This window comes from Colobus angolensis, unplaced genomic scaffold (assembly GCF_000951035.1).
Source record: "Colobus angolensis palliatus isolate OR3802 unplaced genomic scaffold, Cang.pa_1.0 Scaffold90, whole genome shotgun sequence".
NCBI classification, from domain to species: Eukaryota; Metazoa; Chordata; class Mammalia; order Primates; family Cercopithecidae; genus Colobus; species Colobus angolensis.
Window position 1 is genome coordinate 1820594 of NW_012122932.1, and position 27586 is coordinate 1848179.

Consider the following 27586-nt stretch of genomic DNA (forward strand, 5'->3'; position numbering starts at 1 on the left):
AAAAAAAAAAAAAAAAAAAAAAAGTAAAAATACAGGTGCATGAAACATATATTCCAGACTGAAGACAAAAACAAAAACAAATACTGTCTATTCCTTAAAATAATCCATGAAAACTAAAGAAAATTCAAATGAATTGAGTAACATTTGACTTTTTTTTTATGTTTACTTATTTTGGTTGTCCTGAAAACTGACATTTTTTTTTGCAGGATTTCTAGGTATGGCTTCTTTTTAAGTCTGGAAGAAGTGTTTTATTCTGAAGAAAAATCAAACAATGTGATTGAAATTTTGGGGTAAGAAAGCCAATACAAATTTTCTGAAAATTATTTGCAGTGCAGATGGTACCACTAAGGATATAGATTTAAATATCACAATATAAATCTTAAAATGAATACACAAAATGATGAACCATTCCTGAGTAACAATGAAATTATAAAGATGATATTACTTTGAAATGAAGAAAATTATTTAGTAGAAGAAAGAAACCAATTTTGATACATGGATATGTTTTATGGAGAAAAATTTCAGCTCAACCATATAATAGCTAGCATTTATTGAGGGTTTAATATGAGTTAGGCACCTTTCTAAATAGGCTTTACACACATCAGTGCATTTAACCTCCTGGGCAGCTCTGTGATGTAGGAAGTCTTTGTTTCATCACAATTTGTGATGAGAAAAGTGAGAAACAGTCTTTCCATAAGAACAATGTAAAGAAGACTCACTAAAGTACATTGCGTGCTCAGGAGCCAGCTCCAGGTCAGATCCTACACCTCCTTGTTTGCTCTGAAACCTTGGACACCTTGTGTCTGTACCTGAAACCTTGCTTCACCTCTGTCAGCCTCAACTTTCTCATCTGTAAACTGGGGTTGTCGATATCATTCTCATATGGCTATTGTGATGACTGACATAGGCAATGGATCAAAAGCCCTGTGGAGAAGCTGGGACACATAAGAGATTAATAACTATTAATACATGGTGCATATTATAATATTAATTTTAATAAATATTGTGTATATAGTAATATTACACACTATTATAGTAACACCAGCAACACAAATATAAAAGTCCCCATATCATCTTGATAAGACTAACATTACTATATTACATTATTAAGATGGTAACTGTTTTTCCAACAGAAAGAGATGTTCAAAGATAAAGCTGAGATTCTTCAGTATGTATTGTGTTCTCTGGCATTGGCAGCATCTAATCTTGACGTGGAAGACACTTGGGGTGCACGTGGGCCTAAAGAGTGATAAAGAATGGTGCAGGGTGGGGTAGGGTGAAAGGGAGAGCGCTCGGTAGGGCTCTGAATGATAGGCTTCCAATCCCTTCTATCCTAGAGGTTCTATGGGGAAAAAAAAGGTCATCAGCAAAGCTTAATCCTACCAAGGAAAGGTTACACTATGACAGAGAAAAAAGAATGTATGACTATCTCACATAGATCTCATGTTGTATTTTTCTATTCTGTCCTACTTCTGGTCTAGCCTTTGCAAAATGCCAATGTAAATTCTGCCAAGAGAAAGATAGTGATGATTTGAGCTTTAAAAGTGATCTTAGAAATCTAGGATTAAAAATTGGACAGCTCAGTCAAAGGTAAGGAAAAGGTTGAGAGGTTATCAAGACAAGCTAAGCTAACATAAACTTTGGCCTGGATTATCTGCATTGGATGTTCCTGGAGGAACACAGTAAACTGGCAGGGATTTTCAGGGGCACAAAGTAACTCTCAGAGAGGAGATGTGAAGGAGTCGCTCTAGGAAGGTTGCTTACAAGGGAAATCCTATACAACCCTTATACAATCCAGTGCAAAGGATTCTATCTTTAAATTTTCTTGTTTTGAGCTACTTTTGCTCCCTGAAAACAGAACTAAACGAGTAGACAGGAAAATATACCCCATCCCAAATTTGGTACCTGTATCTGGAGGCTGTGGGGACAGTCACTCGAGGATAGAGAATGTTGGCTGATTTTCTGAGAATGCCCTAGAGGCAATAGAGGGCAGTGGAATCAGAGAGTGAGCATTACCTTGACCACCACCGTCTTACGGAAGACAGGAATTCCTATCGCCGCTCCTCTACTAGCTGTGTCTCTGGGAGCAAATGAGTTAAACAGTTTGAACCTCATTTTCTTCAATGAGTTAAACAGTTTGAACCTCATTTTCTTCCTCAGTGAAGGCAGAATAGTAATTGCACCCTATCTTTATCACAGGCTTGCTCTGATGGTTGTGAGGCTTGGTGTGAAAATGCTTTGCAGTCTGAAGGGCTGTGCCAGTGGGACAGCTCCTGTCTGGAGCTGATTCTTCTCAACCTTGCAACCCAGACCTGTTGCCCTGCTGCCTCTGCCCTGAGAACCCTATTCCCTGCTCCTGTCCATTCATTCCCTCTGTCACTGTGCTTATGCTGTTCACACAACCATAGTTTATCTCTGAGGGAGAGTTACAGAGTCCTGGGGCAGCCCCTGGCATGTTCATACACACTAACCATTGGATCACGCACTCATGGTGTCCATAGAAGAGACAAACAGGGCAAATACCGCAACTTAGTGGCTCAGGGTGCTGCTCCAAGAAGCAGACAGACATGGGTGGAAATCCTTTCTCTACTCAAGTCTGGAGTTCTCACCTAAGTGAGTACTGTAACAGTACTTATGCCACAGGGTTTGGGGGAAAGCTGTTTAAAAAAAAATCACGTGCACTTTGGGAGGCCGAGACGGGCGGATCACGAGGTCAGAAGATGGAGACCATCCTGGCTAACACGGTGAAACCCCGTCTCTACTAAAAAAAATACAAAAAACTAGCCGGGCGAGGTGGCGGGCGCCTGTAGTCCCAGCTACTCGGGAGGCTGAGGCAGGAGAATGGCGTGAACCCAGGAGGCGGAGCTTGCAGTGAGCCGAGATGGTGCCACCGCACTCCAGCCTGGGCGACAGAGTGAGACTCTGCCTCAAAAAAAAAAAAAAAAATCATGTAAATTCATTCAACAAGTAATTTTGAGCACCTCCTATAGGCCAGGAAGTTTCCTCATCTGTAAAGTAGGGATAACAATGCCCACCTCAGCAGGTGGAAATGAGGATGAAATGAGATAATGGCATGAAAGCACTTAACACGCTTGACACAAACTAATTGCTCAAAAATTAACACTCACACATACACCCTTGTAAGGTAGATACTATTATTGTCCCATTTGACAAATGAAGAACACAGAGGGGTTTTATAACCTTCTCCAGGCCAGTCAGGTGCTAGTGAAGCAGCTGGGACTCTGGCAGGATGAAATGCGCTTATCAGCCCATGACAGATAGTAAACATTCAGTAAGTTGTAGCTATTTATATTATCAGCCCAAAGGTCTTAAGATTCAGCTCTATGCACAATGGCTGTTCTGTAAATATCAGTGGGATTATTTGTCTTGCTGGATAAATGAATACTGCCCCATTGCCCCAAAGGTTTCCACTTTTTAACTTATCCATTCCCTAGTAGCTGAACTGTGATTTTGTCATCAGAGCCTCAGAGCCAACCTGAGAGTATAAGTTCACATCTAGGCATTGTTCATATTCTCTCTCTTAAAACCTGGTCCTTTGAAAACACAATCACATTTATTTATAATAAAAGTGCTTTATGACTTGTTTGCCCTCTACATTCCCTTTGCTCTCTGGGGAAGGATGCTGACAGGCAATGAGACTTTGCTTTAGCTCCTGGGCTGGGACCGTAATTAACTGCCAAGGAGGGGTAGCCAGCCAGGGGCAGCCAGCGGAGAAAAGGACAAGGCTGTGTGTGCTCATTTAAGAGGCTGGCTGCCAGTCAATCGTCAGAGGAAGGGGAGATTATGCTTGGCCTGAGGGCTTAGACAACAGTGCCCAAGATAAACAGGCAGCCTGGTTCAAACTTGAGAGTTACCCATTTTAAAAGGCTTGAATATGTGGAGTATTGGCAGTGTTGAAGTCCTCAGAGTCTCTGTTTCTGGGAATGTCATCAGTTTGTTCTCTGGAAAGCAGCAGCAGTTTAGGGTTCCCGGTCACCAGATTGACAAGCTTCTTCCTAGGAATGTAGATTGTCATCCTGTCATAACTACAATTAAAGGAGTCTGCCTCCCTTGAAGTGTGATGTTGCTGCAGGGAGAGTTAAGGCCAATGAAATGTTTATAGATTGTCAGACCTGGATGGAATCTTAAAGTGGAGTGTTTATCAACGCGAAGCCTGGAAGTCATCTGCATCTGTAGTGCATCGGAATTGCCTGGGCTGCTTTACCGAATACAAGTCCTGGTTTTCATCTGACTGCTTTATCAGAATTCTTGGATTGTGGGCTCAGGAATCTTAATATTTAATCAGGTCCCCCAGGTTATACCATTGCACAGTGATGCTTGACAAGCCCAGATATGGAGAAGCAGATTCAGTCATCTGAATTACAGATAGAGACACTGAGACATTTAAATTCATCTCCAAGGAGAGATAAAGACAAATAATGCCCCACATCTTCTGACTCTCAAACAAATGCTGTTCTAAAACGACGTCATGTTCCCTTTGGCTTCACGGAAACTAAAAAATTTCCTTCACAAATTTTACATTACCGTCTCTTTATCTAAGGTCAAGGCTTAGCTTAGGCAGGGGACAAGAGACTTTGGCAGATCCAAAGGCCACTTATTATTGTTAAAATGAGGAGAAATAGATTTGGGGAGAAATAACAAATTAAAATTTAATAATGATGTCAAGGAAGAAGAGGTAGATAAAAATTGAATAAATATATTTGTTGGCTTGGGACTACTACTTGTTGATCAAGAATGTTTTCTTACTGTATAATTATCTAAATAAGGCAACTTTGTGCAGCCATTGTGGTCTCTGGTTTGCAGGGAGCAAAAACATCTTATGAATGCTGGAGATCTCAAAATGCTTTCCTAGACATGACCCTAGTTGATATTCACACCACCTTGGTGAGATGTGTGTTTGCTTGTCCATTTAGGCGATGGGATTGAGAGAAGTAAAGAGACTTCTAAGTCTAGTTAGCAACTGACTTAAATCTAGAGAACAGTAAAAAGAACACCAATGCTGTAATTTTTTGCAAGTTTATTATATGTCAGGCAGCTCTCTGAGCACTTGACATAAATTTTTTTGTTAAATCCTCATAAACACATTATATACTTGTCTAATTCAGACCTCAATATAGCTGTAATGTGATGAAGAAACTGAGGTATAAGGAATGCATCATCTTTAAATTATTCCTCTATTCATTCAACAAATACATATTGAGATTTTAAGTTCTTGTGATTGTTTAGGCTCTAGGGACACTAAGTAAACTGAATTCCTGCTTTTGTAGAGATTGAGGAGTGACTGCACTAAGCCAGTAAAAAGCAAATGTATAAATTGCTATGAAACAAGCCAAGAATAGGCTATGGGGAGTACCTGAGGATGGGGAAGTGTTCTGTTTTAGAGACTGTGGTCAGACACTTGATGGTTGAGCAGACATCTGAAGGAGGTGAGTGAAGGTGCATGGAGCTGTCCAGGAAGAACAAGTGCAAAGGCCCTAAATGTGATTGGGGTCTCTCTCTTGATCCAGCAAAAGTAGGAAACAGAGTGATCAAGAGAGAGAGAAGTGGGAGATGAGTCAAAGAGGGGGCCGGAGCTAATATCCTGTAGTGGTAGAGAAAGTTCTTTGACTCTAAGAGAGATAGGAAGCCAGTGGAAGGTATTGGGCGGTGGAGTAACATGATGTGGTACATTTCAGAAGGACTGCTTTGAATGCTCTGGGAGGTATAACCTTTGGAGGGCAAGAGTGGAACTTGCCCAAGGTCATGCAACTATTAAGTGCTTGGCGGTGGTAGGGGGACACTGTCTGAATTTTCATATCTGGCTTCCTGAACCAGGCTTCCAGAGGAGGCTGAGATCTGTCAAGTGAGCACGCTATTCTCACTTTCTGTGTGTCCTGTGCTCAGTTCCCTCCTGCCACATGCAATAAGCTCTCCATGTGTACAGGGGATGTTGCCCTCTCTGGCAAAGGGCAGGAGTCCACTGGGGTGGGCTAGCAGGCAGAGCTGTGCTCACTGCATGTGGACAGTCAGAGCTGCTCTTAAGGCCATGGCCTCAGGTAGCCCTCGCTCACCTTGGACTTCTCTTGATGCAGCTCTATCTGAATGTCTGTGAGCTTGGTCCTGAGGTCTTCATTGGCAGCTTGAAGGGCAACAATGAGTGCCTCGGGCTTCTCGCCCTTATTTCGCCCTTTTTTGGACATTGTTCCTTTCTAAATGGAGTCTGTTGGTTTTTAATTTCTTTCAAGCAGGTGCTGCCATGTTACTGTTTCTTATCCTGGAGTACGATGTCTCAGCATCTACTGTGTGGTGCTCCTTGGTAAGGTCTCCTCAACCGCTGCCCTGGAAGCCCTGAGAAGAGGCAGAGATAGTAGTTATTGTTTTGGCAAAGACCTGGTCTAAGTGCCAGTCAGTCTACTCGTAGCCTGAGTTACCTGTAAGAGCCTCTCCTGAGGCTCTCCTATCCTCAGTATCTCCTGTCCACTTGTACATGAATTTAGAGTGATTTTTTTCTTTTCTTTTTTTTTTTTTTTTTGAGACGGAGTCTTGCTCTGTCGCCCAGGCTAGAGTGCAGTGGCCAGATCTCAGCTCACTGCAAGCTCCGCCTCCCGGGTTTATGCCATTCTCCTGCCTCAGCCTCCCGAGTAGCTGGGACTACAGGCGCCCGCCACCTCGCCCGGCTAGTTTTTTGTATTTTTTAGTAGAGACGGGGTTTCACCGTGTTAGGTCTTGATCTCCTCACCTCATGATCCGCCCGTCTCGGCCTCCCAAAGTGCTGGGATTACAGGCTTGAGCCACCACGCCCGGCCTAGAGTGATTTTTTTCAAATAGCTAATCTAATTATGTCAATATCTTGCTTAAAATCCTTCACCTGTAAGCATATCTCTTTCATGTCTTGGAGCGTTCTTTTTACCTGAAACTGCTCCCTCTTCTATCCTTATCTCCTCCATGTCATTCACTGATACTCCAACCATAAGGAACATGGTCGTTAAAGGAAGTCACCTATGTGTTGACCAGAAAAGGCAGAGCGACCCAACTTTAAGAAAACCCAATGTATAGAGACAGGATTACATGTAATAGCTAAACTGTGAGAAGTGAAGGATAACTAGAAATGAATCACTGGATTAACTGAGTCACTCATATATTCATTCATTCATTCAATCAGTTCATTCATTCATAGAGCTCTTTCCATATGCTCTGCTAGGTATGGAATGTTGAAATAGAAAAATAAGTCAGAGTTCCAATGGGAAAAAATTTATCTATTTATCTATCTATCTATCAATCAATCACCTATCTATCTATTTACATCACTATCCATAATCTGATAAATGTTTTTTTTAAAAATAGGCATGAATTGTTCCAGAAGTATAGTGACCTCTCTTTCCATCTGGGTTGAATAAGAAAGGCTCACTGAAGAAGACACCAATGGCTTGGAACTTGAGGATTGGGTAAGATGATAACAGACGGAGAAACAGGTGAAGCATCCTGGGCAAAGAAAAAAGCAGGTGCTGAGACACAACAGAGAGAAATCACAGTGACTATTTGTGGGAAGAAATAGGGCCTGATTAATTACACCCCCAAATGTGGTTGATGGGCACCAATATTGGAAAGGTTTCCCGGAAAGGATAGATGGCGGGGAGGCCTGGAATTCCAAGCTTAGAATGTTGGAAACTTTTTTTTTCACTAAGCAGTGGAGAAGCTGTTGAAGTTCTTGGCAGGTGTGTGCCCTAACACAGCAGTACTTTGGTGTGGTTATTCTGGTGGCAGAATGGAGAGAGAATGAATGCAAGAAGATCAGATAGAAGGCAACTGAATTTGTCCAGGTAAAGAATGATGAAAGCCTAATCAGAATTGTGGCAAGAGGAGAGAAAAGGGGTAGGGGTAGGTGGATGTTTCTTGATTAACAAACTCTTGAATACTTCATAGGAATAAGGGGCCCAGAAAAATAGGAATACTAAATCATTAAAGTCAATGGGGAAAACATGACAGATCCTAGAGAAAGCTTCCCGTGCAACCTTTCAGAAAATTGGGCACTGTGTGTGTTGAGGAGCTTCAGTCCAGAGCTGAGGGGAACTCCTGCTGACCACCCATATGCTCCAGCAGCTGCTGCTCCCTTAAGACCCTTGTATCTAGCACTGACAAGCATGCTGGGACCCTGGGCTTTGTGCCATCTGCTCATGAGCACTGAAGCTGTGCTCTCTGAAGTACATCCCTAGGGGAAGGGGACAGGGAGAGGTTAGGAGATAGAAAGGATGAGACTGTCTGCAGCAGTCATGGAACTGTCCATCACATTCCATCCTGTGCTAGATGCTGGAGTTGTCCTTCATGCTTCCTTTGCAAATCTGGCCAAATTATGAAAGTGCAGGGCTGCGAGGTCTCTGACAGGCCATCTTTTTTTTTTTTTTTTTTGCTTTTAGTCTTGGAATGAATTCAGCAAGCACATACTGAACATTTGTGTGACAAGCACCAATAGGCATAAGGATAAATAAGATAGTACTTACGCTCAAGTAGGTAGTGAGTGAGTAAATTCACATATGTGTGTGTGTGTATGTGTGTGTATATACATATAACAGGTTTCTCTCTATATGTATTTGATTTCTAAATGTTGTTGTTTTTCTGGGCTTTTCCAGATGACTTCCACTGGCCTCCTATATAGTTATGACCCACAGTTCTATATCCATAGCCCTGACCATTATGCAAACACCAGACTTGTATATACATACAACACTTTACTTATCAAACCCACTTGAATACCTGATTGGCATCTCAAACCTAGCATAACTAATACAGATGTCTTTATTACATTAGTCCCCCCAAACCTTATTCTCCCCAGGTTTTCCTAGATCATTAAATGGCAAAATCACATGTCCAGTTGTACCAGATACAAACTTAGAAATTATATTTTCTTCTATTTTATTCCTGTGTCTTTTATTCAGTTCACTAAGAAGTTCTGCTTGCTTTGTCTATAAAATATGACCCTCTTTGGCCAATTTCCCTCAAACCTCTAAAGTGCTGCTGGAATACAGAGAAAAAAAGGAGCCTGGGAATAGCGTTATAGTCCCTTCATTATTGTCTTCTTGAATGAAGAACAGGCTTTTCCAAATGCAGACATGAAATGGTAGAGGAAAGAACTTGAGCAAAAACCTGAAGCCACAAATTTGCCTGGTATATTCAGAAAAGGTTGTGAAATGGAAGAAGAGAGACTGAGGTGAGATTTCAAAGGTTGCTGCAAGATAGGCTAGGGAGTTTGGAGTGGATTTTACAGGCATGAGGAAACATGGCAGCATTTCAACATACATGTAATAATAATAAGAGCTTCTAGTGACTGACTGCTCACAATGAGTCCATCATTGCACTAAGGGCTTAACATACTGTTCTTACTTAATTCTCACAAAATTTAGGGGAAAATGATGAACTGAACTGAAAGATTAGGTAACTTGCCTAAATTGACCAAGTTGATTGGTGGTGATGCTCAGATTCAAATCTAAGCAATCTGAGACTGGGAACCAAACTCTTATTCTCCAGACTGCACTGCCTTGTATTTGCATTTTAGGAAGGTAACTGTGAGTATTATGGAAGATGGTGGAAGAACGTCAGTTAGGCTGCTTTAATGGTCCATGTGAGAGGTAATACAACCCTCAACAGATAAAAAGATAGTGGAAACTTGGACACATGGAGTCATTGATGGAATCACGCCCAATTTTTAAACATTACTACTGGTTTGTACATTCTTCTCTCCCATTGTAAATAACGACTGTGAGTTCTACAGAATTGCTTGTAGCAAAAATGTGCAAAGGGACAGACATAATAGATACATTTTACATCTTAATTTATAATTCTACTTAAAAATATAGTATTATGTGCCAGACTTTATATAGTTTTAGCCTGGGAAGTATTAGAACTTAGTTCCACAAAGGGTGAGGAAAAGGAAAAGGTGAAAAAAAACAGATGCACATTCAGAAAAGAAGAAAGCATCACAGGAAGTTACTGATAGCATCAGCCTATGGGTGCCTTAAGGTGAGCAACTTCATAGCCACTGTCCTGTACACCCCTCTGGTGGAGGAGAACTTTCCAAACCCTTCTCCAGTTGTAATGGGTGCCTGGCAATCTCACGGTTCTCATACTCTAATTCTACTGCATCTCTTTTGTCTCCTTGTGCTGCTTTTTTTTTTTCTTTACACAGCTTCTTTGAGATATAAGTCACATACTGTAACATTCACACTTTTAAGATGTACAGTTCAGTGATTTTTAGTATATTCACAAGGTTGCATAAACAGCATCACAATCAATTTTAGAGCATTTTCATCACCCCCAAAAGAAACTCTATACCTATTAGCCGTCACTCCACCCAGCTCTCTCAGCCCTAGGCAACCACTAAGTCCATTTAGTGTTTTCTCTCTATTTCGTTTTGTCTCTATGGATTTGTCTGTTCTGGACATTTTGTATAAGTGGAATCATATGACATGTTTGTGTGTGTGTGTGTGACTGGCTTCTTCCACTTTAGCATAATGTTTTCCAGGTTCATCCATGTTGTAGCATGGATTGATACTTCATTTCTATTGCTGAATAATATTCTATTGTAGGGATCAACTGCATCTTATGTATTCATTCATTGCCTGATGGATACTCTTGCTGCCTTTGTGTAAGTGGCTTAAGGCCAGGCTTCTACAGAAGCTGCCAGCCATGACAAGGGACATCACTCTTGAAGGAGTGCAAAAAAGAGACTGCCTGAAGGTATCACTGCACACAGGTGGAACGTTTCTGGACACCCCAAGGTCCTTGCCACTGATGATGTCTGACCCAGCAGATTATCAGGAGGAAGGATAGGAGCCTTGTTCCATTAAGCGTCAATCTCTGTGGGAGCTTTACAACATAAAAGCTTGAGGGAACTTTAAGTGAGCCTTACGTTTCTAGCTCCTAGCTGCATGGTCAGGCAGCAGTATCCCCAGGCAACACTGTGAGGCATCAAATATTTGAATTTTAGCTTACTCTTCAAGCCTTCCACTATCCCTAATCAGGCACCTCCTACAGTCCCTGAGGCTGAGTTTCTCTGTAATGGTTTCTATCTCTGATAAAGATATTAGAGAAGTTAGAGACAGCCTCTTAGAAAGTCTTGCTTTTTGAAGATCATTGCTTAAGAGCACACCTTTATGGAGGAATGGATTATTAGTAAAAGAATTACAGCCATCATTCATTCATTTAACAGACATTTATTGAGAAGGTAATATAGTGTAGTATTTTAGAGGAGGGCTTCCTGAATCTTTGGTCTGGTTACATCAAAATCTACTTGAGAGCTCTAGTGATAAGAAGCTCCACTTCTGGAGGTTCTGATGTAGTAATTGGCACATGATTCTGATACACAGGCATCTTTGAGAATTTTTGATTGAAAGTATGGGCTACGGAGTCAGACAAACCTGTTTAAATCCCACCTCTGCCTTTAGTAGCCATGTGATCTCAAATCACTTAATTCTCTAGGCCTCAGTATTCCTCATCTTTCAAATGGGGTTTGGAGGGATGGGGATATGTAGTATCTATGACATTGGATTGCTTGGCAATTAAATGAAGGGATGTAAGTGATGCTCTTGCACAGCTCACGACACAAGAACTGACCACTTATTGAGTGCTTTCTAGCTCTACTGTTAGCCACAGTAGAGGAAATAAAATACCCTGTAAGCTCTGTCTTCAAGATGCTTAAATTGAATAAGAATGACAGGGGATGTGTAAAATTATTGATAACTCAAGTTCTGCACTTACAGAGACCTTATATATTAAAAGAGCCCTTTATTTAGGAACTGGCACAAAACTCTTGAGGGAGAGAACCCACTGAGAGAAAAGGAGTGACATCAGCAGAGGAAAATGCAGCCTCTGTCCCTCCTCACCAAGGTTTCTCCTGGCAGACTACTTCTGGAGACCAGGAGTGGGATGCCCCATCTGAAATCATCTTGAATCATCTACTCCCAACAAAGTCCTTTCACATCTTTTAGTGTTTAGGCAGCTTCCAGATCCAATCTTGATAAACAAGTTTTCAGGTCTAAAAATTCCCATTCAGCATTCTTCTTTTTTAATTGACAAGAGTATGTATTTATGGTGTACAACATGATGTTTTGAAATATGTATAATTGTGGAATGCCTAAATCAAGTAAATTATCATATGCATTAACTCATATACTTATTTTTTTGTGGTGAGAACCCTTAAAATCTACTTTCCTAGCAACTTTTAAGTATACAACACATTGTTATTAACTATGCTCACCATGTTATACAGATCTCCATCCAGATGTACTCCTCCTAACTCACTGAAATTTTGTATCTTTTGACCAACGTCTCTCTATTCTTCCCTCCCCACCTGCTCCCCACCTTTTTTTTTTTGTTCATTTGTTTGAGACGGAGTCTTGCTCTGTTGCCCAGGCTGGAGTGCAGTGGTGCGAACTTGGCTCACTGCAACCTGTGCCTCCCAGATTCAAGTGATTCTTCTGCCTCAGCCTCCTGAGTAGCTGGGATTACAGGCATGTACCACCACTCTCGGCTAATTTTTGTATTTTTAGTAAAGATTCACCATGTTGGTCAGGCTGGTCTCGAACTCCTGACCTCATGAACTGCCTACCTCAGCCTCCCAAAGTGCTGGGATTACAGGTGTGAGGCACCGCACCTGGCTACCCACCGGCCCCCTTAATCACCATTCCACTCTCTGCTACTCTATGAGTATGACCTTTTCAGATTTTCGATATAAATGAAATCATACACTCATTAGTCTTTCTGTACTTGGCTTATTTTACTTAATATAATGTCCTCTGGGGCTATCCATGTCACAAATGAAAATGTTCTTTGTTTTTAAAAGCTGAATAGTACTTTATACTACATTCTCTTCATCCATTTATTTGGTGATGGATACTGAGGTTGATTTCATATCTTGGTTATTGTGAATAATAGCATTATTCTTTTTTAACGACAAACACTGCAATATTAAAATCAAGAAACTGAAAGCATCAAATCAATTTATAAGTATTTACAAATGATGATTCTAAGAGTGTAACTGAGTTGTAACTCAGAGGAGAAATGCTTGAGGAGATGGATACCCCATTCTCCATGATGTACTTATTTCACATTACATGTCTCATGTACTTCATTTATATATATACCTACTATGTACCCACAAAAATTGAAAATTAAAAAACAACTTTTCAGAAGAAAAAAAAATAATGAATTCATGCTATCGATCTTAGGTTATAATCCTGGTTGTATACTCTGTCCAGGAAAGTAAAAATATCCTAGAAATACTGTTTTGATGTCCAACTACATTTTATTTATTTATTTATCATGGAATGTCACTCTGTCACTCAGGCTGGAGTGCAGTGGCACAATCTTGGCTCACTGCAACCTCTGCCTCCCAGGTTCAAGTGATTCTCGTGCCTCAGCCTCCCAAGTAGCTGGGATCACAAGCATGCACTACCATGCCTGGCTAATTTTTGTATTTTCAGTAGAGATGGGGTTTCTCCATGCTGTCCAGGCTGGTTTTGAACTCCTGGGCTCAAGAGATCTGCCCACCTTGGCCTCCCAAAGGGCTGGAATTACAGGCGTGAGACACCATGCCCAGCCTCCAACTACATTTTCTACTGACTCTCACATCATAAAATACCACACAATTCTTTGTCAGAAACGTAGCCACATGTGGTCAACAAAATATGGCCGCTATTTACTGAGTGCCCTTCTTGGCTTTTGGTAGATGTTAAAAAGTGCATCATTCCTACCCTTAGGTGGCTTCCAACCTAAAGAGGAGACAAACACCTGCAAAAAGAAAACTAATTCTACAAAGCAGGGAATAGTAAATACTATGAATGTAGCTCAGAGTGGAGTGATAAAGCATGAAGACTTCATAAAAAGGATGGCACTGAGCTGAGCCTGAATGATATTACCTACCTTAATGGAGCTCCTACTCTGTGCCAGGCAATGGCATTAACTCATTGAACTATTCCAATTAAACTTTGCAGACATTTACTTTTATTATTTTTTAGATAGGGAAATTGAGGCTCAAAGAGGTTAATTAACTTGTAAAAAATGACACAGTTAAGAAAGAGCAGAGCTGCAACTCAAATGCACATGCCAGTCTCCAAAACGGCTTAGATATAACATTTTCCTAAAGAGAGGGCAGGATTCAGCGCTGGTTGCCGGTAGGTACAGAGGTGGCAAAGGTGTCAGCTGGGGTTACAAAATAGAATGGTGATTAGTAACAGTTAAGAGTTTGGAATTTGAAATCAAAAACTGGCTTTGAATAAAATTTCCTAGCTGTATATTCTTGAGACGTTGCTTAAACTCTCTAAGCTTCTGTTTCCTCACCGTAAAATAGGAAAAGTGCTGTATTTACCTCATTGAGCTGTTTCAAGGAATAAATGAGTTAAAGTATGTAAAATAACTAGCAAGTTATTATTATCATTGTTATATTTTCTTTTTTATGACCTAATGATCCACTAAACATCATGTTAAATTGAGAGGGAATAGGAAACTGATTTATCACCTCTTTGTGTTAAAAGGACAGGGCAGAGAAAGCAGAGATCCCTGAAGAGACTAAAGAAATTCATGTTTCTGCTTCTGCGGAAATGGGACCTACATTGACAGGGTCAGTATTCCCAGGGGTCTTGGCTTTGTAGCTGGTTCTGCCCCAAGCTATAAGCTGAATAAAGTTATTATTAATCTCAAGGTTTCCAATATGGCTGTTGCCACTGCATTTGATGTGAAAGCAACTGTTATATAAAATAGCTAACGTTCACATGTATGAAGCCAAATGCTTCAACCCTTTTCTATAATTAATATTTGGACATATCAATTCTAACAAAGCCTTCTTAGTTGCTCTAAGCCTCCCTTCTTTTCCAAAGATGATGTTTTTCAATGAGATGCTATTAGTGCTTAAAATGAATGAAGTAAACTTGCATACTTTATTGCTGGTCACCTGCAGTGACATCCTGTTACTTTTTGAACCCTTCTCCATGCAGGAAAAATGTCACACTGTGTATTCATAAATTCGACACAAAAATTTAATATAAAGGAGAGAGGGCTGCTATTTAAGCCAGTCCAACCTTGAAGTTCTACCTTCTCTTAATAAAGGGAATGTGGTGGCATGGCTATAGGGTCAAAAAGTTTTAATCCATTACATGTCAGTTAGAGAAAAATGAATGTGAAATATCCACATTCAGCACAGTAGAAATTTTGCATCTTTTGGATTGTAAATTTCCAGATTTGTATGTCTTTTTGTTTGTTTTCTCTCTCCTAGTGTATGAAATCTCTCTCTTTATCACATCATCATAATAGCTGTTGTTACAAATTATTTAAAGTCAATACACTTTTTCACATGAAAAGAACGCTATATAAATATAACCGAAAAGTTATTACTCATGATAAATAATTTGGATCTCAGGTTTAAAACTTCACATTTGAAATATGTTTCATAAAGTACAGAGAGAAAGCACTCAGCACACATATAAGAGACATCCAACCTCTTTAAGGGGGACTGTCAGGAAAGCTTGGTAGAAGTAATGTCTAAGTTGAGATCCAAAGCAAGTAGTATTCATCCAGAACTGATCTACTAAGCAAACCCTTGACTTTGCTCATGGAATTCTTTGTTTGATTTCCCTTTTCCTCCCTCAACTCCCTGGTGAACTCCATCCTACTCATCTTTTAAGGGCCAGATCAAATGTCATGTCATATCACTTTTCTTCATACCTCTTCACCATACCCTGGGTGGAATAAATTATTCCTTCATCTGGGTTTTCATTTACACTTTGAAGATATTTCTTACAGCATTCATCACTGATTCTTCAATTTATTAACTCACTAAAATACAGATATTCATGAAGTGCCTGGTGGAGGACCTGTGAGTGCTAAGCAAGAGAGACAGCATATTTGCCCACCCTAGAGGAGGAATCAGCAATTTAATACAGTGTGATAATCACCCAGAGGACAAGAGATGGGCATCACAGGAATCTCGGTGAGTCAGGAAAGATTCCTTAGGAAAAGTGACATAGTGGCCAGGTGTCGTGGCTCACACCAGTAATCCCAGCACTTTGGGAGGCCGAGACAGGTGGATCACTTGAGTCCAGGAGTTCCAGACCAGCCTGGGCAACATGGAGAAATCTCATCTCTACAAAAAATACAAAACATTAGCTGGGCACAGTGGCAAATGCCTGTAGTCCCAGCTACTTGGGAGGCTGAGGTGAGATCACTTGAACCTGGGAGGTCAAGGTTTCAGTGAGCTGACATCATGCCACTGCACTCCAGCCTGGGTGACAGAATGAGCCTCAGTCTAAAGAAAAAAAAAAAGAAAGAAAGAAAAAGAAAAAGTGACATATATAAGTGAGATCTGTAAAATAAGAAGGAAGGAACCAGCAAGCAGAGGGTTAGGGTGGGAAAGAAGAATACACTAGGCAGAAGGAATGTTGAGCATGAAGGTCTAGAGGTAAAAGAGAGTAAGAATGATGCTCTGGAGAGAAATACTGGCAAGAGTTTTGCGAGTGAACAGAAAAATGGCAAGACGTGAGCTTGGAGAGGTAAGCAGTGGCAGATGGTAGAGGGTAGTCTAAACTATGTCAAAGATATGGACTTCATCCACAAATCAATGTGTAGTCACTGAAGGATTTCACATAGGGGAGTGACTTGATGAAATGTTGGTTTTAATAATAGTCCTGTGGCAGTAGAAGGCAGAGCGAACTAAGAAGGTCAACACAGGTATACAAAGAACAGTTAGGAGAATGTGGCCATAATCCAGTATATATACAGAACGATAACTATTCAATAGTTATTATTTAGGTGACTAAGTCCCAGTTAAGAGTAAAACTGTGTGTTATTCATCTTTGTGCTCATTGTACCTGTCAACAATGACTACCATGAAGTTCAGTCTAATTAACATTGATCCAGATCCAAGGAAAACACGAGACTGAATGATACGTTTTGTAATTTCTACAGAGACCATTTATAATAAGTTTTATTATAGGACATTTCTTTTATTTTGCAGGAGCCCTTGAACGGCTATTTCAGGCAAAAGTTAAAGCTTGATGTAACACTGGAACGAACAATAAAATTAAATGTATTATTCTTTAAGCCATGTGCTGACATTTCTTAATCCTTGCCCCCATCCATCATAGTCTCAAGCTTAATTTCACTCCGCAGCACTGGGTAAGTCATCTCGTATTGGTACTCTTTTGTCTGGATTTAGAAGGCTTTTGCTAGGATGAATTTAACAAAGTAAGTCTTTAAGTGTCATATAGTCTTATTTTATTGTCCTTTTTCTCTGAATTCAAAGTATTTTACAGCTGTTGCAGAGTAAGAAGTGTCAACTTCATTGGACACGAGGGAGAAATCTCAAACAGAGCGGGAAGCAATTATGTATTCAAGGTCAGGCAGAGCAAGAAGCATGCATCAGAGCTCCCACCTAAAGCAGGCAATTGCTGTATATGTGCACAGTTACTAAAAACAATCTGGCGACCAGGTGTGATGGCTCATGCCTGTAATCCCAGCACTTTGGGAGGCCAAGGCAGGCAGATCACTTGAGGTCAGATCACTTTGAGATCAACCTGGCCAACATGAAGAAACCCCATCTCTACTAAAAATACAAAATTTGTTGGGTGTGGTGGCACATGCCTATAATCTCAGCTACTCGGAAGGTTGAGGCACGAGAATCACTTGAACCCGGGACGCGGAGGCTGCAGTGAGCCCAGATCATACCACTGCACCCTAGCCTGGGAAACAGAGCAAGACTCTGTCTTCAAAACAAAACCAAATCAAAATAACAACAACAACAAACCCTAGCACGTAAAGTTAAAGAAAATGCCCAAATTATTGGAGGGATTGGCTTTCATAGAACATATTTATAACTGACAGCAAGATTTTCTATTTTAGGCATAAGTGAAGCATATATAACCTATTCTGTTGTTTCCTTGGTGACTGTTTTTAAGGGCCTTGAATTTTTAAAAAAAGCTATCATAAAGCCACCTTTTCAAGGTGTCAGACATGAGCAGAAATGTCTATAATAGGTGAATAATGTGTGCCTGCTACTTAAAACAGGCAGAACAATTTCAATATAAATATGTATACTGATTAATATTACTTAAGTAAAAGTACACGAACGTTGGATAAAATAGCTTTTGGATATATTACATAGTTCTATTATAAAGAATTGCATTTAATTTTCCATACTTCACATAACAGAAAGTGGCTATTAGTATTTTCCCTATGTTGTGCTATGGTATACGTAATATAGCAATACATTAAAGAGCAATACAGATCTGTTTTTAACATTGAAGATTCTTTTTTGAGTTTTGTCCCAGGGGTCAGTGCTCACCTACATTTTCTGTACAGTTGATGGGATCTTCAAAGCAAGACTGTTAGGCTGACGAATGGAAGGTAATCAACCTATCCACATAGGCCAAATTCCATAGGAAAATCACTTCAGGAATCAGACCATCAACTATCCTTTAGACCATAATTATACGCAAAGCATTGTGGTACAGTTGAAGATAATACGATATGTATCTACCAAAAAAGCCTGCATATTCTAAGTGGCAAAGAACACACACACACACACACACACTGAGAACAAGAGGAATTGTATCATGAGGCCAAGACTATATCTGGCTCCCTGTTAAATCTCAGTGTCTAATATAGTATTGGGCACAGCTAAATTCTGAAAAAATACTTCTGAATAAATAGATGACTTCACCAAAACAGAAGATTTTATGGTTAAGGCTGGGAAATGAAGGGTGAGTAGGAGGGATTGAGGAAAGTTAAAACGGTAGGGCACGTGGAGATAAATATGAGGAATAAATTGTAGATCACTATGTTTGGTATGGAAAGTTTAATCTGAGAAACCAATAGATATGCAGTTAGAAAAATAAACTGAAGGCAAACTATGTATGTCTTGCCTGCCTAGGTAGTGAATTTGCATTTGATTTAATAATTACTGGGACTGTGATAAATATTTTTAAGAGAGGAGGCATGCTCTATTTTTTTTCTAAGAAGGACTAATCTTGAAGTTATATGCAGAGCAGAAAGGAAGAGAAAGAAATTAAAGGCTGTAGGTCCTGATAGAAATCTATTGCAAATGTTCAGAGATAAAAAGTGAAGCTTGGATTACAATGGAGGAGTAGAAGAGCTTTTCTCTTTCCTAAGCTAAAGGAACTTATTCATCTCACCATTATCATTTTCTTCATCATTCAACATTTTCTCTTTAGAGAGCACTTGGTGTGTGCTGACCACTGTACAGTGCAGCAATTTATGTGCATCCTGCCATTTCATACTTAAAACAAGATTATGAGATACATGGAGTTATTACTTGAGGTAATAGGAGGTCAATCCCTTACGCAAAGTCACAGTGCTAGCAAAATGACATAATTAGGATGCGTTTGAGCCTGAAGCTTCTTAGTGCTTCTCTCAAGCTAGTATGTAAGGTAGAAAACGTCTATATAGTGTGCTCATTACTGGGCAATAGTCAAAGAGAGAAGGAAAGGTTGAAGATGATACCCAACTCTTGGTAAGGGACATTGGAAGAATGTAGGGTAACATCAATGAACTCAGTAAGATCAATGGAGTCATCCATGTGCTTCAAAATAACAAAGGTAATATTTTCAGGGGGCTTACTATAAGCTAGGCACTATAGTAAATGATCTATATTAACTATTATATTAAGGAAAAAGATTATGCAAAACTGTAGGTGGTAAATAGCATAGGCAGTACATAATAACATGGCTAGCCTTACTCCGGAGCCTGTAAGCCCAATTGTACCAGAAACACTGTACTAGAAATACTTCAGTTTGCTTTTAGAGAAATCACATTTGAGGGAAAGCAGTACCATCTTCTTACTATTTGTTGATTTACCTACTTTAAAAAGTTTATTCCACACCGTATTTGAAAGCAATTTCTAAGCACTTTATAGAAATAAACTTCAACATAATGTGATGTAAGGCATTTAAAGTAGATAGTATATATGTTTATATATATAAAGATAGGTGTTCAAATAGCAGTAGTTTTTTTTTTAAATGGCAGATGATCAGAGATCTTAATTTAAAATAATTGAGGCTTTTCTTTTCCTTAGGATTTCTATAATTGTTGTATAGCTTCTGTAATCAGAATAAAATAATGTTCCTGGCAATGGCGCAGGGTGGCGGGTATGGTGGGAAGCAACACAGAAGAATTCAGTGAAGAAAGTGGAGCAAAGGGAAAATAAGGGCAGACAAGCAGCCGAAGCTAGGAGTGAGGCTGGAACACAATGGCCTTGCTTTCGACATAACATCATGAAAAGCTGGAATTAATGCAAATATAGGGACTTCGTTCCTAATCTGAAATGCTTTAGGCTTTCAAGTGCCTCTCCTCTTCATTGAACAGAGAACCAGCCATTAGTCACAGCGAGTCACAGCACAATTGTCCACTCTGCAAAACCTGACTTAATTGGAATCAACAAGGCCAGAACAAACTTCTGAATGTATGCCAGCCTCTTTTCATGAAGGGACTGTGCAGTCAATTAGATTGGAGCTTGAATAAATAATTTTTTTTGGAAATCGGGGGGGGGCACCGTTTTCCATCAAATCTACCTTTCTCAGGGAAGCCAGCCTCTCACGCATATCTTACCCAACTCAAGGGTACAAATCACTCAAGGAAATAAATTGGATACCCTGTAATATTCACTTTTTCCCCCTTCAATGTCTCTATCACATATTTGTTCTGTAGAAGCAGGGATTTCCCTGGTCCTGCTCACCACTGTATCCACAGCACTTAGCACAGTGCCTCATATTAGGAACTCTAAAATGTTTGCTGAAGGAGTACCTGAATGGAACCAAAATGAAATTATCATTGGCAAGTGTAAAGAACTCTTTAAAACCACAAAACTTTAATATTGTTCTTCCAAAGCAGAGACCACTACAGCATGACATGTCACTTATCATTGAGTTAACCAAATGTTGTTCTACCCACGTTATACTCTGTAGTATATTAATTGTATTTATATACTTAAAAATTGAGCAATATATTTCCAAATGTAAGAAATTTATATTTGAGAAACACATTTTCCTCCCAGCATTTTCTTTATTACCTGGCACAGGAAATTAGGAATTATAATTTCTCATTTTAAGTTTTAAGTTATTTCTATAGACACCTTGTTAGGAAAAACAAATCTCTCCAGGGCTCATAATTTTTTCTTACATATCTTAAAATCTCAGAAGATTCTGGGGCCATTGTTTCCTTTTTGTATAGTAAGCAATCTTTGATATTCCAAAGCCCTGGAGTCCCGGCCTATAATATTCTAGATCATCATAGCATTTGTAAAGATAATTACTATTCTTCATCCACTTACTCACCTCCTACTGTGACAGATGAATACCGCCACTACTGCTAATCATCATCATAATTATCATTATTGACCATTTACTACTGCTGGTCACTGTGCAAATCTATTTACACGTATTATCTTTTTAATGCTCTGAAGTGAGTGTTAAAAATCATCTTCCAGCCCTGAATATATGATTTATGAATCCTCTCTACAACTCTTCCCCCCTGGGAGAGACCAACATGTAAATAATGAACTGCAGGCCTGAAGTTGTAATGAGTGCTGCAACAGAGAAGCAAACCAGGCACTACTGGTGCTTAGAGGAGGAGCTCCAACTCCCTGGGAAGGAAAGAGAGTGTGTCTAACAGAAGGGATGGCTAAGCTGAGTCTTGAAAGATGAGAGAGGATTTGCCCTGTGGTCCTGGCAATAAAGAAGAATTGAGTAAATATTATGTAAGAAAACTTAGTAAGAATTATGGATGTATCAAGACTATTGATTAGCTTGGAGTTACAGGTAAGATGCAGAAAGAGGAGAGAATTTAGAAAGTGCTCATTTTTCTATCTGATGTAAAACTGGTATTAAACTGGTCTATTCTTATATCTCACATGACAGGTAAAACATTTAATTTGGGAGAAGTCTGTTCTATTTTCTGAACTGTAGATCGGAAAGAAGCTACTTAATAATAACTCTATTGCCATCTTTCTACATGCCAAGCACAGTATTTACCACTGTATATGGATTAACTGATTAAAACAAATTCATGAGGTAGATATCATTTTTCAGTTACGCAAAAGAGAAAATTAAAACTTTTAAATTTGCCCAATGTCACGCAACTTGTATGCCTAGGAGACATTAATTGACTCAATTAATGTTTTTTGAGAGCTTGTGATGTGTCTGACAAAATTTAAAATCAGTTCAGCCTGATTCCAAAACATTTGTTTTAACCGCTGCATGGTCCTTGCCTTTCCCTTAGGACCAGAAACACAACACTCTTTTTCATACCTATTATTGCCTTTAGAACTCTCAGATGGCTTACAAACAAGACATGTTCTCTAGAAGACAAAGTGTGAGGCCATTAAACACATTTGCTGTCCAGAGCATTATTAAGATTTAACACAAGGCTGTGTATCATTCATCGTCATAATGTTCTCAGCACTGATTGAATTAATCGCTTAGGGCTTTTCACTTAGAAATCCCATTTCTTAGGGTGGTTATAAACTAGCAGTTAATATTTTTCCTGTGTGAAATAGGGTCCAGACAAGGGAGTGCTTTAATCCTGCAAAACCGTATGCACAACATAACTATTACATCGTAAAATGATCACATGAGATAGATAATTAAATAAGAGGGGATTTCGTGCCTAAATCTAGTGTTGTGGTTGAAAACTTTCTTATGATGTTGCACTGGTTGCTTCATAGAGTCTGATTAAATGCAACTAATAATAAATAATAATCATTAATATTTCCCTTTTAATCATTCACATAACAAAGACTTAGTGAAGACAAATGATTGACCTTCTGCTCAGTGTTGGTAAGCAATGGGGACAGGATTTAATTTAAGCTGTTAGACTCTAGGACCCATTCTTTTAACCATATCACTATAGTCCCACCCTTAAATGATGGTGGCGATAGATACATGGAATAAGGCCGGTAAAGCGTTTAGCATGATATGTGTCAAATAAGTGCTCTGTTCTAAAATCAGCTTCTTCAACAAATATGTATTGAACACTGCATAGCTGCCAAGCACTGTACTTGGTATGGAAGATACAGCGGTGAATAAATAAAACAGACATACATTGTTGGCTCAGGGAGCTACTATGTTAGTTGGAGACTCACACAATAAGCATGCTAGGTAAATATACTGTGCTGGATTACGATAATGTGCTATGGGAAATAATAATACCAAACAGAGGTCGACAGGAAGGATCCAGGTGGGGTTGTGATTTTAGATCCGAGAAAGCCTAAGTAGCTGCTGTTTGATTAAAGGCTGATGCCTGGGGGGAAAGCGTGCCAGGGTAGTGAGGAAGTAGTACAAGACCTCCACAGTGAGCAGAGATGTCCAAGTTCCAGGAACTTCAGGGAACCAGGGAGGCTGGAGGAATGAGTGAGCTAGGACAGCAGCCAACTAGAGGGCAGACATTAATGGGAGGGTGTTGTGTGCAGACCATGCTGTGCTTTTTAGGCCATTTTGCATTGATTTAAGCTTTTACTCAGAGTGGGTAGGAAGCCACAGGAGTTGAGAGGGGCAGTGCCCTGATCTGACTTAGCTTTAACATTTTGCTCTGACTGCTCTAGTAAAAGGAGAAGACTGAGCATAAGGGTAGAATTAAGTGAACTGGTTTGGAAAACTGCAAAAATCCAGCTTGGAGATGGTAGCAGCTTAGACCAGAGTGGAAGCAAGGGAGGTGGTGATAGGACTAGACACAAACTGATGGTAATCCTTTTTAGGTGGATGTTTCATCAGAATCATGGCATCAGTAAGTTGAGCTGAGATGCAGAGCCACATTGATCTGATGATGTATTAAACAGTACATGTTACTGTTTGTTCCTAAAATGTATAAAGCTCCCACTCTAAGCAGGGCATTGTGCCAGGCACTGCAGCTAAAACACTCTGAGGGTGTCCATGCCCTCAGAGAGCTGTCCTCCTATTAAGAGGATAATAGTTACACCATAACTGTATGTGGTTGCAGAATATGGCTATAGCACATTTGTTCAATGAATATTCACTGCATACAGTTTTAGGGGTTGGAGATAGAGCTGAGGATAGAATAAACAAACATCCTTGCTTTCCTGGAGTATATACTCTAGCAGAGTGAAAATAAAAAATCAGCAAGATAACTATGTAAGTTATACAGTATGTTAAAAGATAATAATGAGAGACTTCATGATGATATTGACCACACCTGTGCAACACTGTCATAGTGAAAAATTAGAAACAATGCACTGTCCACGTAAAGGGGAACAGCTTGGGCTAGACGCAGTGGCTCACATCTATAATCCCAGCACTTTTGGAGATTGAGGCGAGGGGATCACTTGAGACCAGAAGTTTGAGACCAGCCTAGGCAACATTATGAAACCCTGTTTCCACAAACAAATATTGTTAGGCATGGTATTTCTGAGGCTGAGGTGGGAGGATCATTGGAGCCCAGAAGGTTGAGGGTGCAGTGAGTTATTATGGCACCACTGCACTGCAGCCTGGGTGACAGAGTGAAACTTTGTCCCTAAAAAAAACTTAAAAAACTAAAATAAAAAAGGGACCAGCATAATAAAGTGGTATGTCCAGTCTTTAAATTACTATGCAAGAGTTTAAAAACACATAGGAAGATGTACATGAACCAACGAGGCTAGCTGCACCTCAAAACATTTCAAGAGCAAGATGACGAATGGAGTCCAAAGTATAATGTCATTCATGTAAAAAACTAAAGAGATTTTATATATATATATATATATATATATGCACATGTGCACACCTATCTATGTGGACCTATATTTACATACGTGCATAAAAACATTTTGAAAAGATATATGAGGTAACAGGGTCCATCTCATTGAGGGATCAGAAAGTCCTCCTGGATGCCTCACATGGTTCATTGCAAACCCTCTGGGGAATGTGTCTCAGGTGAGTGTGCAGCTCATTCTCCAGCGCTTTGTGGCCATTGCATGATGCACACTGTGTGGCCCTCAGCAGGATAAACCCAACCTTGACCATAACTCTGACAAATTATGTACCTGAATCTGTTTCTGGAAATGCTGAGACCCTTTGGGTACACAGGATGGGTCCTGGGTGAAAATGGGATTTCTCCTCTCTCCGCTGTCTCCACCACCTTCCTGGGGGTAGGTGCCTGAAGCTCTATTCTGGTTTCCTTCTCCTCATGGGTTATCATCTTACCCACTCATTCAGCCTTCTCCAGATTGGTTAATGTGATGAACTACTCCAGTCAAAGCGCTAGCTGGTAGGGAGATTGGTATTTTAAAACTCTCTCGACCCCTAAATACATGAGTTTTATTTTAAAAGTGGGATAGGAGATACAAGCATTGCATAAGATTGTATATGAGAAAACACTGTTACCCATAAACCACTGTAAATATATTCCATTATTAAAATGATTAATATTTGCTCTCCCACCCTCTCCATTGTGCACAGATGAAATGTTATTGTTACTATTAACCTTCTCTCCTCCTCCACTGTACACAGACTGGGAAATGCTATTAATAGTTTCCCCGCATACCCCACCCAGCTCCTTCTGTTACTGTGAAGTAATTTGGATGAACTATGCTAGGCGTAAAAGGCCAAGGATTTTTCATCTTCCCTATTCCAAGTAGCATTCTTTCTCCTTATTGTTGAAATTTACAAAATGCTTGAATACTATGCAGATGCTATAATCACCTCACCTTTTATATGAAAAAATTGGGGCTCAGAATCGTGCACTTACCCAAGGCTGCACAAAGCTATGATTTAACACAAGCCTTCTCCCAAACCTTGTGTTCATGTAGCACAACCCAAGCTTTGGCCCTGAAGGATTCTTTATCACATAGACTTTTTCTCCTCAAGTCTAGCCCAGAAGAGAGGAGTGTTTGCTTCTCTTTTGACTCAAGGGCACATGAGGGTGCTGGCTGGTCAGTGGAGGTAGACCTGGAGCAAAGGTGATTAGGTTTGTGCTGTCCATGCCTCATGGAGGGGAGTGTGCATGGGAGCAGATAAGCAGCACCATGGGTGACTCCCTGAGACTTTTTGCTCCTGTGTTTCCCTGTGCATGTGTTTGTCTCTGTGACCTTCTCTCCAGTCTTTAAACAGGATGCTCCTTCCTGTTTTGGGGCCTTTACGTGTCCCATTCTCTTTGCAAAGTCCTGTCTTCCTTCGATTCGAATCATCTCAGCTCCAGTGTCATTGACTCAAGGAAGCTGTTGTTGGTTGAGTTGTGTCCCTCAAAAGATATGCTTAAGTCCTAACTCCCAGTACCAAGGAATGTTACCTCACTTGGAAATACAGTCTCTGCATATGTAATCAAGATGACTGATGTCCTTTTAAAAAGGAAAATTTAGACACAAACTCACAGATATATCCAGGGGAGAATGTCATGTAAAAATGAAGGCAGAGATTGGGGCATTGTGTCTACAAATCAAAAAACAACAAAGAATGCCAGTGGCCACCAGAAGCTAGAAGAGGGGATGGAATAGTCTTCTCAGAGCTCCGGAAAGAACCAAGCTTGCTGACACCCCGTTTCGGACTTCTGGCCTCCAGAACGGTGAGAGGATACATTTCTGTTGTTTTAAGTCACCAGTTTGTGGTAATTTGTTACAGCAGCTCTAGAAAATGAATACAGATCTTCTTGAGATTTTCAGAGCAGGCCAGGTTCTTCGAGTGCATATTTTCACAATATCAGCTATTTTTCTAAATAACATGTATCACAGCTTGTGGTTATATAGTTGATTTTTTAAAAATCAGTATTTATCTCCCCCACTAAAATGAAAGACCTGTGAAAGTAGGGAGAACGTTTGCTCATACGACTAATATAAAAACAGTATGATACACATTTTTTAAATGAAAGAAAGAGTAAATGAATGAATGGATTGATGAATGACAAGAAGAGAGTGCAGCACTTGTAATTTTGGCCTGGGGATATGCGGAAACGGTCCATTTGAAAGCATAATAAAGCTCACTCTCTCTTTCTCCATTTAGATTTGAACAATGGTCTTTTTAAAAGTCTATGGGTAATGATAAGATTGACAAAACAGTTCATAATGTCAGGGAAAACTGTCAACACTAACACTGATGATAATTACTGTAAAACTGTGAAAAATGAAAACAAATCATTTCTGTTAGAGAAAATGAATGCTTTTTATCTTATATCTTATTATCAAACAGCACAATCATAATTATGTGTGCCACCAATTCTGTATATGATCTAAAATTGCAAACAATTTTTATTTGAGGGAAACAGTAAAATCATACCTTTTTTCCCTATCTTTAAAGTTAGCTATTTAGCCGGGTGCGGTGGCTCAAGCCTGTAATCCCAGCACTTTGGGAGGCCGAGACGGGCGAATCACAAGGTCAGGAGATCGAGACCATCCTGGCTAACATAGTTAAACTCCGTCTCTACTAAAAAATACAAAAAACCAGCCGGGCGAGGTGGCGGGCGCCTGTAGTCCCAGCTACTTGGGAGGCTGAGGCGAGAGAATGGCGTGCACCCGGGAGGCAGCGGAGCTTGCAGTGAGCTGAGATCCGGCCACTGCACTCCAGCCCAGGCAACACAGCGAGACTCCGTCTCAAAAAAAAAAAAAAAA

At 40.0% G+C, this 27586-nt stretch overlaps 1 protein-coding gene and 1 long non-coding RNA gene across 5 annotated transcripts in view; one reads left to right on the forward strand and one right to left on the reverse strand.

Annotated features, from left to right (window-relative positions):
- JAKMIP2 (janus kinase and microtubule interacting protein 2) overlaps positions 1–27586 on the reverse strand; it is a 195731-nt gene that overhangs the window by 78218 nt on the left and 89927 nt on the right. For 3 of the 4 annotated variants that reach the window (XM_011931502.1, XM_011931501.1, XM_011931500.1), the window contains exon 2: positions 6072–6348. The exons of the other annotated variant lie outside the window; for it this stretch is intronic. In XM_011931502.1, the coding sequence (XP_011786892.1) occupies positions 6072–6200 (129 nt within the window). In that variant the 5' untranslated portion in view covers positions 6201–6348. The remainder of the gene's footprint in view (positions 1–6071; positions 6349–27586) is intronic. 4 annotated transcript variants of the gene reach the window in all.
- Positions 719–20537, forward strand: LOC105504193. The gene is made up of 6 exons (XR_001000578.1): positions 719–753; positions 1134–1227; positions 17000–17022; positions 17130–17160; positions 17288–17421; positions 20365–20537. It is a non-coding gene; the product is annotated as an uncharacterized LOC105504193 (long non-coding RNA).